This window comes from Pinus tabuliformis, chromosome 1_2, assembly GCF_031772625.1.
Source record: "Pinus tabuliformis cultivar Carrire ecotype Pingquan chromosome 1_2, CPIR1, whole genome shotgun sequence".
NCBI classification, from domain to species: Eukaryota; Viridiplantae; Streptophyta; class Pinopsida; order Pinales; family Pinaceae; genus Pinus; species Pinus tabuliformis.
This window is the reverse complement of record NC_142298.1, coordinates 1,006,372,290-1,006,384,717: the sequence shown is the minus strand read 5'-3', so window position 1 is coordinate 1,006,384,717 and position 12,428 is coordinate 1,006,372,290. Positions and strand designations below refer to the sequence as shown.

At 36.2% G+C, this 12,428-nt stretch overlaps 1 protein-coding gene across 1 annotated transcript; it reads left to right on the top strand.

The window, feature by feature from the left end:
- The first annotated feature begins 8,961 nt into the window (after positions 1-8,961).
- LOC149209490 (uncharacterized) lies at positions 8,962-9,778 on the top strand. Its single transcript, XM_089398643.1, has 2 exons — positions 8,962-9,504; positions 9,695-9,778. Exons 1-2 carry the CDS (start codon positions 8,962-8,964, stop codon positions 9,776-9,778), a joined length of 627 nt encoding a protein of 208 aa, XP_089254769.1.
- The last annotated feature ends 2,650 nt before the right edge of the window (positions 9,779-12,428 follow it).

Here is a 12,428-nt window from a genome sequence, read left to right as displayed (position 1 = left end):
GTCAAATTAGCATATATTTCTTATCCTTAAAGAGCATTAACCTGTGTATCTTAGACCATATTATACTATAATATTATTATGTCTCTAAAGTTTCATTAACTTCTAAAATTTGAAAATGAGGACATTCTAGTTGGTACCCACCTATTAAATGGTGCCCAATTAGTTCTGTAAATATTTTCTTAGGAGGGGGGTACTTGGCTAGTGGGAAATTATCGATAAAATCAGGGAGGACTCTAAGTGGTGGTGGAAAAAAACTATGGAAGACGACGAGTACATCCAAAACAAAACTTTTTATGTGGATGACACTTTGTGGCAAAGTTCTTACCTGGTGTCAATTAATTAAAATAGGGAAAGAATGTTTGGACATGTATATGTTATGTTGAGCTACTAATGAAATAAATGAGCATCTCTTCCCCAAGTGTCAGTATTCTCAAGTATGGGTCAAATTGGAGTTTTTTTTGGTGTAAAGTTCTTATGCAAAGGTACATTTGTGGAGCTTTGCCTACATAAATGGTATAAAGAGAAAGGGTTAAAAAGTGGAGGGCTCTTCACTTCCTAGCAATTTGGATGATTTGTATTGCAAGGAATGGTATTATCTATGAGGAAAAGTATTGTCCACCGTATCATTATTTGGCATAGATCTAGTTTTTTGCATTTCTTCACCATTGATTCTTAGGTTAAAGCGCTAAGGGTCCCAAACAAGGTTCATATAGATCAATCAAGAGCCCAAGATTGTTTCAATATCGCATATAGGGGACAAGACTGGATGACGAGTTTGGGCTTTCCCCTCTACCTCTCGAATTCATTTTGGAAGAGTTACCAATGGGTGAGCTCAACTTGCTCTTTTTTCTTTTGAATTTTTATTTAAAGTTGCATCTACCATCTTTACAAGTAATCGAGGACTCCTTCCTATTAATCAATTGGATGAGAGTACTACCTCACATTTCAAATGTTTCAATTCTCTCCTTGGCTTGTGATTTAAAAAGACCGACTTCTTTTTTCCATAAAATCAACTTTGAACATGTCTACATAGAGCGAAATATGTATGGTCTCTCAGAACTAGGATTAAGCCTAGAGGTTTCTATTTTTATGTCGGAGAAAATTTCTAATGTTGATTAGAAGGCAAGCTATCTTATATGAATTTTAAAATTTATTTTGGAAAATTATAACACTGGTAATTTGGTCTATTTATGTAAAATCCAAAATAATTTTGTTGGCTTATACTAATCTAATCAACTTTTGTGGTTTGTAATCAATTTCCTATCGAGTCTCTTTTAGACTTTTTTCTAAAGGTATAGATGTAGTCAAAACTTTTGCGATAGAGGAGGTCTTATAAACTCTCAGTTTTTGGACAATGTTGATAACACTTGAGGCATGCATTTTTCTTTCATCTTGAATATGAAATATGGGTTTTTCCTTGGAAAAAAATAGAGACGAGTACTAAACAACCTTGGTTTTAATCCCACTTATTTTTCATTTATATGTAACAAATTTAATTATTTTAATTTATATTCATGGTTCAAGGAATGGAGGTAATATTATTTTGTTACAAGACTTTAATGTTAGAATTGCATCTAACCAAGCTATTCTTCTAAGCAACAATTCTAGTCCTAATCCTCTATGGCTTGATGAGGACCTTGGTTTAGCTAGTAGATACAAAAGAAACTCTAAAGACCTCACACCTTGGTTTAGCCAGTAGATACAAAAGAAACTATGAAGACCTCACCGAGAATTTATTTGGTACAAGCTAGTCTAGCTTTATAGTTCTCAAGACCTAATAATTTGTAATGGAATAATCAAGTGGCCAAATTCCAACCAGATGACTTTCATTCATGGCCTTGGTAGTTATGTCATGGATTATGTGATATATCATATCCATATTTTCAAACAAATAGTAAGTTTTGACCTTTTAAATTACTAGGAGTCTGATTTGGTTCTTGGACCTTCAACCTTAACTCTAAACTTTTCCATTGAAAAAATCCCCATGCAAGAGAATTTTGAGAATCAAAGGCACCTAATTTTTGACAAAAGTAAAACTAATCTCTTCTTAGAGGATTTAAATTTGGATTTACACCTCTGATTTATAAGGATAACATTGAAAAACCTTTATCATAGTTTTACTATAACCTCTTTGCTTCCATTAACAAGCTTTTTATCGAGGTGCAAAATGAAAAGAATAACCAGACAAAAAACCCTTGGTATGATAATGATTGTAAAATTCAGGAAAGTCTTCCGGTAAAAATCACATTTAGATTATTGGGTCGATGTGTTTCGAACCACCCAATGTGGCTTATCGTCATGACTAAGATTGTAAAATTTTCTAAAAAGAAATTAGGTATGCACTTAACAAATGTATTGATAAGATAAATATGTACACAACTCTTATGAAAAGGAAGAAAAGGTACTGTATAAATAGAAAGAGAAATTATTGTACTTATCTAAATTGGATCCTAAGAAGTGTTGAAATATGTAACTAGGTTCGGTCTTCATAATGACATATGTAATCACGATTTTATGTATTTTACAATGAAGAGAAAATAAATTTATTATTGTCATTCTTGATGCATGGGTTTCATGCTCAAAGTTATTTGATTTATAGGTCAAGCACTCATTGAGTGATTCTAGAGCTTGTTATTGAGCAAACAAGGCAATTACGTCATTGTCATGTATGGAAGACCCCCTTGGGATTATTGTATCAAGGAAAAGAAAAAAATTTGTAAAGTCAAAGGTGTCACAAAGACCCTCCAAGACCTTTTCATCAAGCAACAACAAGTCAACCTTGAAAGGAGATCAAGTCGACTTACAAAGTGACAAGTCAGTGTCATGGAAGGGTTGTTCAACCACCTTAAGAAGCCTATATATAAGGCATATTTAGACCTCATTTTGAGACATCCAATCAGCTGAATAAGTTCAACTATAAGCCCAAAAAGACAAGGAATATCTAGCGAAGAAGAGGAGAGACAAAAGGAAGGAGGAACAGAGGTTTTGGAGGACTGTTCTAGGAAAAATCTCTTACACGTGTGAACTGTAATTAGTGTTTTTGAAGTGAAGGATCGCAAACCTTAAAAGAGCCAAAATCTAGCATGCAAAGGATCATTCATGCAACCGAAAATTCTAAGAAGATAAGCAGAAGACAAGAGAAGAGGAGAAGCACTCAAATTTTGCCTTAGATTGATCACACATGTGAAATTACAGGGATTATAGGCAGGCTGAAAATTGTAGGTAAGAAAGCTCGAAATTGCAGTCATAGTTATAATTTCGAAATTCTAATTGAAGAAGAAGTTGCAACTACTACAAGGCAAGTTTGAATAGAGTTGACTTTGTGAGAAGGAAGTGCTTCAAGGAGAAGTTTGACTTGGTCTTGGAGGCGTCTTTGTCAAGGGTCATAGGTCTTAGAATTCATCATTTGAAGTTCTATAAGAAGAGAAGAGTTCTTGTGGGTTTTCCTCTCAAGAAGAGAGGTTTTGGCCCTGAATTGCAACCTACATTTTGTGTCCTCTTGTTTCATTAGTCTTTATGGTTTATGTTTTATGATAGAGAACAATAACAACAATCAAGTGAAAGAAGAAGCTAATCAAATAAGTGAAAATACATCACAAGTAGTTATTGAAGTAAGAGAAAACACCTAATCTAGCCACCCCTAGATTTCTCAACACGGTATCAAAGCTAAGGTGACAATACAATAAGAGGCAACTTGAAGATTATCCACTTAAAAAGAAGGATACATAAGGTTTGAGCAAACTAAGAAGCACCAAGGAGGAGTAATCTTCTCAAGGATCACATCATCACTAGGAGAAGAATACCTCAAGGACCCTACCTCCACTCAAAGAAAGAAGGACTACATATTTGAAGCATCTTGAAGTCTTAATATTCTACATTTCTACATCCAAAGGAAGAAAGAAGAAACATTTCCATCATAATAAAAGAAATCAAGGTGATCTCTCTCACATTGAATCAAAGATCACATCTCAAACATCCTTGAAAAACATCATCAAGGAATCAACATAATCAAGAAGCATCAAATTGAAGATATCATCATCTAGGAGCATCTTCACTTGACAAGTAAGTATATTTATATTTATGTTTGAATCTATTGTCAACATGACTTCATTCTGAAAGGAAAGAAACATACTGGGTGGGTCATCAAATTTCATTGCATGGAAGAAGAGGATAGATTTGATCCTCATAGAGAATGAAGTTATTGAATATGTAAATGGATCTATCACCTAACCATTCAAAAGAAATCTCAAGCATTATCAAAGTACATGAAAGGGGAAATAAAGGCTCAAATAATCCTAATAGAATCAATTAAGGATTCCCTCATCCATTAGGTAGCAAAGTTGGAGAAATCGAAGGATATCTATGAGAAGTTGGTAGAATTGTTTTCTGTAAGCACTACAGGAGAAGTCATATTATTGAGAACCGAATTATACAAAATGAAGGTATTAAAGGAAGAAGGGATAACCTCATACCTTATGAGGGTGTCACAAATAAGATATCAACTACAAGAACTAGGATAAATAATGTCTAATAAATAAATGACCATTGTTGTGCTCAATTCACTACCTAACGAATATGGGCACTTTAAAAGGAATTGTCCTAAACTCAATAAGGACAACAAGAAGAGAAAGGAAAGAACTGAAGTTCGTGTTACTGAAGAAGTGGAAAAATAAAAAAGAAGAAATCAAGAAACGAAGAAGTGAAAGATCTCTACTATGACTGTGTTAATCTCCTTCACTTAGTTCTTTTCAGTTATAGAAAATGATAGGAAGCATCAAAAGTATGATAGGATGCATTAAATAAAGATAGAGATGACATCATCGTAGAAGCATGGAAGGATTAATGAAGTAGAAAGTCTACATGGATATAATAGTCATCATGATAGAAATGGAATCTCCATTGAAATCATATAAGGACAACCAAGTAGAAGTATATACGGTTGGAGGAAAGTAATCTAGCAAGATAGAAGATGAATAAAGGTCATCATACATTATCATTATTAGAAAGGATCATTTTCAAAATGAGGATCATCGAGATCCTCCACGAGAATCTTTATAAGAAGGGTCACCTTTACTTGGAAGAAGAAAGTGTCTCGTTGATTTCTACATTCCACCTTGTATGGGATTCATTCTTTAGAAGAATGATGGTGTGCTGACAAAGGAGTGCAACATGTCAAGTTGGTTGAAGTACTTTCATCTTCAAGCAAGGAAAGGAAGCTGCTAGAAGGAAGTCTAGATGACCAAAAGGAGGAAGAGGTATGTATGTATTTATTAGATAAAGTCATGTCATCATATAGTTGCAGATAACATGGTTTAATGACCTATTTCATGAGCATGATAAAAGAAGAAGGATCTCTTCCATTAGAACGATGCATGTAGGCATGTAGACAATGTGCCTTGAAATATTATACATATTGATAAGATGAAATCAACATAATATGACCTCATATGGAAGATAAGGTGTTTGACAATTATGGTTGCTATAATGAAGGAACTATGTATAGAAGTTGTTGGGGAAGCAATATGTGAAGAAAGGAAGAAGAGTTCATGAAATATGCAACTATAGTCATGTAAGATAAGATAAGTGATCAACATTCGATAACTAGAAGAATTAGCTATGACATCTCCATGGAAGAAGAAGGTATGAAGACCTTGATATGTATACTACAAAAAAAGAATCTTGGTAATAAATTCATTGGATATGGGTTCATACATGTGCATGATGTTGAAGTTGCAAAAAGATAATGTCATGAATAAACCATCATAAAAAGATAACTTTGATTTGAAGTTCGATTTGATATTCGAACATCTAGTTGGTTTGAAATAAGGCTACCAAAAGAGAGTTGTAGATGTCACCTATAATTAGTACTCATGAGATTGGATGGAAGATCGTGAAAGAAACGGAGGTAGATGTATGAAGGAAATCCAGATGTGGACTAGAATATCACTTTTCGATGAAGAGAATGATGACATAACTATTGGTTCAACCCTATGGTTCATTGAAGGGAAGTGATGGAAAAATATGGTCGAATCCCTACAAAGGAGTTATGATGAAGAAGACTCCATAATGAAGAAGATGAAGTTAATGACATAATGTAGAAATAGAAGCCATACAAGCAAATGATAGTACCATGATCTCCACCAAAGAGCAGATAGTTGCTGTTGGAAGCAAGTCCATAGGTAAGAGGGATCTTGAGCAAGTCCCTAGTTAAGAGGGAGCTTGGGTATACTCCTTTTATAGGAATGAGTAGATCCTCCCTAGTTTAAAGGGAGAGATAGACACATCATTCTTGTCTTCATGTCATAAAGAAAGAATGGAGGATTAGGTAAGCATTTGGTTTCCAATAATCTTTGAGGATGTGGTAGGGCATCCAATAAGTAAGAGTAGTCGAAGAGGAAATTCCTTGAGGATGTGTTATTGAAAGACATGAATTATCCTAGAATGACATGCCTTGTGAACATCTGGGTGGGGTATGTTCCTGATGACGATGTTTATCAGTCATTGTCTTACCAACATTGTGCTTTGATCTTGTGGAAAGATAGAGTTGTTAGTTAAGGCCTTGCCATGTGACAATGTTGGTTGGTATGATGAGATGCAATGGTAGAAGATAAAATAATAGCTTATGAGATGGCTTACCAATCTGACTCTTCTTATGAGAATTCTTCAGCATAAGAATGTCCAAGTACCTTGTATAGAGTATGAATACCTCCCTAGTGAAGACGAAGTGTTTAAATATGTAACTAGGTTCGGTCTTCGCAATGACATATGTAATCATGATTTTATGTATTTGACATTGAAGAGAAAATAAATTTCTTATTTTCATTCTTGATGCATGGGTTTCATGCTCAAGGTTATTTGATTTATAGGTGACACAACCATTGAGTGCTTCTAGGGCATGTCATTGATTCAACAAGTCAATTGAGACATTGTCATGTATGGAAGACCCTCTTGGGCTTATTGTATCAAGTAAAAGAAAAAAATTGTAAAGTCAAAACTGTCACTAAGACCCTCTAAGACCTTGTCGTCAAGCAGCAACAACTCGACCATAAAAGGAGATAAATTTGGCCTACAAAGTGACAAGTTAGCCTCATGGAAGGGTTGTTCAACCAACTTAAGAATCCTATATATAAGGCATACCTTGACCTCATTTTGAGACATCCAATCAGCTGAGGAAGTTTGATCATGAGCACAAAAAGACAAGGAATAGCCATCGAGGAAGAGGAGAGACAAAAGGAAGGAGGAACCAAGGTTATGGAGGACTATTCTTGGAGATAATCTCTCAAATGTGTGAACTGTAATTAGGGTATCTCAAGTGAAGGATTGTAGACCTTAAAAGAGCTAAAATCTAGCATGCAAAGGATCATTCATGCAAGCTAAAATTCAAAGAAGATGAGCCCAAGGCAAGCAAAGAGGAGAAGCACTCAAATTCTGCCCTAGATTGATCACACGTGCAAAATTACAGGGATTAAAGGCAAGCTGAAAATTGTAGGTATGGAAGGCCGAAATTGTAGTCATAGTTATAGGTTCAAAATCTTAATTGAAGAAGAAGTTGCAGCTACTACAAGGCAAGTTTGACTAGAGTTGACTTTGTGAGAAGGAAGTGCTTCAAGGAGAAGTTTGAATGGTGTTTGAGGGGTCTTTGTCAAGGGTCATAGGTCTTGGAATTCATCATTTGAAGTTATATAAGAAGAGAAGAGTTCTTGTGGTTTTTCCTCTCAAGAGGAGAGGTTTTGGCCCTGGCTTGCAACCTACATTTTGTGTCCTCTCATTTAATTGATCTTTATGGTTTGATAGTTGTTTGATGATAGAGAACAATAATAATAATCAAGTGAAAAAAGAAGCTAATCAAATAAGTAAAAATATATCACAAGCAGTTACCAAAGTAAGAGAAAACACCTAATCTAGTTGCACCTAGATTTGTCAACATGAATTTTTAGAGGAAAATTCTAATTCATAACACACAAAAAAATAATTTGACTCTCTTGAAGAACTAGAATTCCCACCTGTAAAATCTTTATGAATCCCCTAAAGTCATGGACACCATTTTGAATGCCCTTATAGACGAAATTTATTCTCTAGAAGACATTAAGTTTGGGGTTAAACGATTTTGAACTAGGAAAGTTAAGGACATTAAAGGCTACCAAGCAGGATTTTTTTAAATAGGAGGGCCTATCCTCATCCCTCGCATACACAAACTCTTTATTTTGGTAGAGAAACAAAGCTTCCCTATGCCTCATATACCTTCCTGACAACATAAAGGAACAAATCATACAAGACTGTTCAATCACCCTTAGAAAAGCAAAACCCCCCAAAAGCAATGTCAGCAAACAAGAGTATCTAGCTCTCAAAACCTTGAACTCCAACCCTGATATTGTAGTGTTGAAAGCAGACAAAGGAGGAGCCACAGTTATCATGAACAAAAGTGACTACAAAACAAAAATGCTAGATCATCTAAACAACAGTGGCTGTTACAGAAAACTTAACAAAAACCCTTTAAACAATATCTCAAAAAAAGTATGCTACCTAATCAAAAGTAGTAAGATACAAGACAACAAGAATCTCATAGTGAGCAATCCATACACACCGAGAATCTATGGAGCTCCAAAGATTCACAAGGAAAACATCCCTCTGAGACCTATAGTTAACACAATTAATGGACCTACATACCATCTAGCAAAACACCTAGCCAAAAAACTAAAACCTCTAGTGGGAAACACAGACTCTTTTGTCAAAGACTCAACCCATTTCATTGAAGAAATCAAGAACATCAAACTTGATAAAGATGACATTTTAGTTAGTTTTGATGTCACCTCGCTATATACCAATATCCCCATTAATGATGCCATGGAGGTTATCTGTAAACTGACAGACCCTGACACATCCAAGCTCATAGAAATCTGCCTGAGATCAACCTTTTTCAGCTTTATGGAAGATATTTATGAACAAACCTGTGGAGTCGCCATGGGGTCACCCCTGTCCCCCATTATTGCCAATTTATTTATGGAGGACTTTGAAGACAAAGCCCTTAAAACAACACCCCTAAAACCTAAATTATGGAAAAGATATGTGGATGACACATTCATCATATGGCCTCATGGGAGAGAAACCCTAGAAACCTTCAAGCAACACCTAAATAGTTTATCCCCTTCCATAAAATTCACTATGGAAGTGGAGGTCAACAAAAGCCTCCCTTTCTTGGATATCCTCATCACCAGGAATGAGGATGGCTCTATATCTCACCAGGTATATAGGAAAAAGACTCACACCGAACAATATTTACATGCCTCCTCACATCATCACCCGACCCACAAACTAGGAGTCCTCAACACCTTAGCAACCAGAGCACTTAGAATCTCTGATAAAGAACACCTAGAAAAAGAAATAGAACACCTTATTAAAGTTTTCCTAAGAAATGGATACAATAAACATCAAGCTATCACAGCCATAAATAAAGCAAAAACACGACCTAACAAAAATAAAAACTTTGACAATATAAAAGGTAAAGTCAACCTCCCTTATATACAGGGGTCTACAGACAAAATCTCCCGCATTTTGAAAAACAATGGAATTCTAACCACTTTCAAACCCTTAAACACAATCCGCAATTGCCTTAATCCTGTAAAAGACAAAATTGACCCTAAATGCCATAAAGGTGTCTACTTAATTCCCTGCTCATGCGGCAAACCCTATGTAGGCGAGACAGGAAGATCATTTAACACAAGGATCCAGGAACACTCAGCAGACATTAAACACAACCGATCCAAATCCTCAGCCCTAGCTGAACATTCTAATAAAACTAAGCACCAAATATGTATAGAGGACACCCGAATCTTAGCCAGGAGCGATCACTACTTCATAAGGAAATTCAGGGAAGCCATAGAAATTAGCAAACACCCCAATAACCTTAACAGAGACGATGGATGGACCATAAGCAAAAACTGGGTTCCAATCCTATCATCCAAATCTACCCCTAACCAGAATCCTCCAGATCAGAATGAATAATAATAATAATTAAAACCAAAATTACAATTAATAAATAAACTATAGCCTATATAATTATAACAATTAACAATTAAAAAAAAATAAAAAAAAATTAATAATTAATTAGAATAATAATTAAAATAAATAAATAATCAATATAAATATAATCAATACAATTACTATTAATTAAAATAGCAATTAAAATAAACAAATAATTTGCATAAAACAATTATGAAATCAATATAAAAAAAAACCATTAAAAAAAATAAAAAATAAAATTATAATAATTAATAATTAATAATTAAAATAGTTATAATAACTGAAGTTAAAATCAATTAATATTAAGATTATTAATTAAAAGAATTATAATTAAAATAATAAATAATTACAATTAAAATAAGGAATAATTAAAATTAATTACAATTAATAATTAAAAATAATTATAATTAAAATAAGGAATAGTTAAAATTAATATAAGGAATAATTATAATTAAAATAAAGAATAATTAAAATTAAATTTCAATTAAAATAATAATTAAAACTAAAAATTACAATTAATAAATAAACTAGAACCAATATAATTATAACAATTAAAAATTAAAAATTAGATTAACACATATCTGGTCTTGCATTGAGAGAAAGCTTGAGGTGCGAGAATGCCTCTGTTCGATTGCCTGCTGCTGCTGAAACCCCAGGTGGAGAGGGCGGCCATTGTCGAGCTTCTCTCTCGTTTGGGAAGGCGCGTTTATTCATTGAACGGAGTCGTGACAGATATCAAGTCACTCGGAAAGGTGTATTTGGGTTACGGCATCAAGAAGCTCGATGGCAGAGACTATCAGGAAGCCTTCAGCCGCGAGCAAATGATGGAGGTTGTGCAGGAGGCGGCAACGAAGCACAGCAATGTTCTCGACTTGGTGCGATCAATAGCCGACGAGAACCCCGAGCAGAGAAAGCTCTTCGTGCGAGGCCTCCACTGGGATACGAATACAGAGTCGCTTATGGCACTCTTCTCGCAGTTCGGGGAACTGGAGGAAGGATTTGTGATCCTTGACAAGAGAACTTGGAAGAGCAAAGGCTACGGCTTCGTCACCTTTAAGCACATTGACGGTGCCCTCAAAGCCCTGGGTAACCTTGTTTTCAACATGTATGCAAAAAGCCAAAGCACGGAGGATGCGCGGCAAGTGTTTGACGAAATACCCCTGGCAACCACCGCACTCTTCCACATGCAGCAGCAGTATTGCCATGATCTGGAGCTGGTTCTGCAGTCCCGCAATCTCACTGTTTCAACCTCGATTCCTCATTCAGGCAGCCGAGATCCTATTCATCTCCAGCAAGCGAATTTTCAGATTCAAATAATTCTTCTGACAGGCAAAACCCTGCTCCTTGGGGTCCAGCCGTCTTTCACAGTGAGCCATCTCTTAAAGATACTCGAACAGAGGTTGGGGATCCCTTCCTCCCTTCTGCGGCTCCTCTTTGCAGGTAAGCAGCTTGATAACAATCTGCCTCTTTCCTTTTATAATATTGAAAGAAATGCCACAGTGATCCTATCACTTCGACTAAGGGGAGGTGCAGTTGGGCAATCCTCGGCCTCCAAAGGTTTTTCCTACAAAGACGCAGTGCATGCACAGCCTACCAAGAAGTCTGCCCAATCTGCCGAGGCTCCCAAACCTTTCTTGGTGGACAAAATGGAGGAAACCCCTGCCATTGAAATCTCTCATCCATCTCTGGATGATCAATACCAGACATTTGCAGAAACAGCCCTCATCTGCAGATTTAATGGCCTATGGCCCCGCACTGTTGATCTATTCCAGTGGATCCATTCCAATTAGACCGAAAACTGCAAAGTCTTCCTCTGCTCGAAAGGCTTCTTTATTGTAGCCTTTGACTTCAACGGAGATTACCAGAAAGCCTTAACGGGAGGCCCCTGGTTCTGGGGATCAGCCGGACTCTTCCTCTCCCCCTGGTTCCCAGACTTTGACCCCTCCACTGCGGTCATCACAAATCTTCCTATCTGGGTCAGGCTTCCAAACCTCCCTGCACATCTATGGCATTTTGGGGTCTTTCAAGGAATCGGGAACACCCTAGGCCGCTTCCTGGCTACAGATACCTCAAGGGCGGAGAAAGGAATATATACCTTTGGCAGAATTTGTGCAGAAATAGACATTAGTAAAGGGTTGCCAGATCAGATCATCCTCAAAGTCGGGGACTTCCATTGGACGCAAACTTTGGACTATGAGAACACAACTTTCAGGTGTCGCCATTGCCATCAGACGGGGCATCTCCAGAACTCATGTGCATCGTTCTTTGACAAAAAGAAGAATATCACTCGCAAATCCAAATCCAAGAGTTGGAAACCTTGTGATATACCCCCTATGGATGACATAGATTCCTCTAGCTCTGATGAGGAGGACATTGAAGTGGAAGAGGAGAATTTGGAGCAACCGAAG

Coding starts and splice junctions, on each gene's coding strand:
- LOC149209490 (XM_089398643.1), top strand. CDS start 8,962: ATGGGGTCACCCCTGTCCCCCATTATTGCCAATTTATTTATGGAGGAC. Junction 9,505..9,694: donor TTGACAATATAAAAGGTAAA/GTCAACCTCCCT, acceptor AACCCTATGTAG/GCGAGACAGGAAGATCATTT.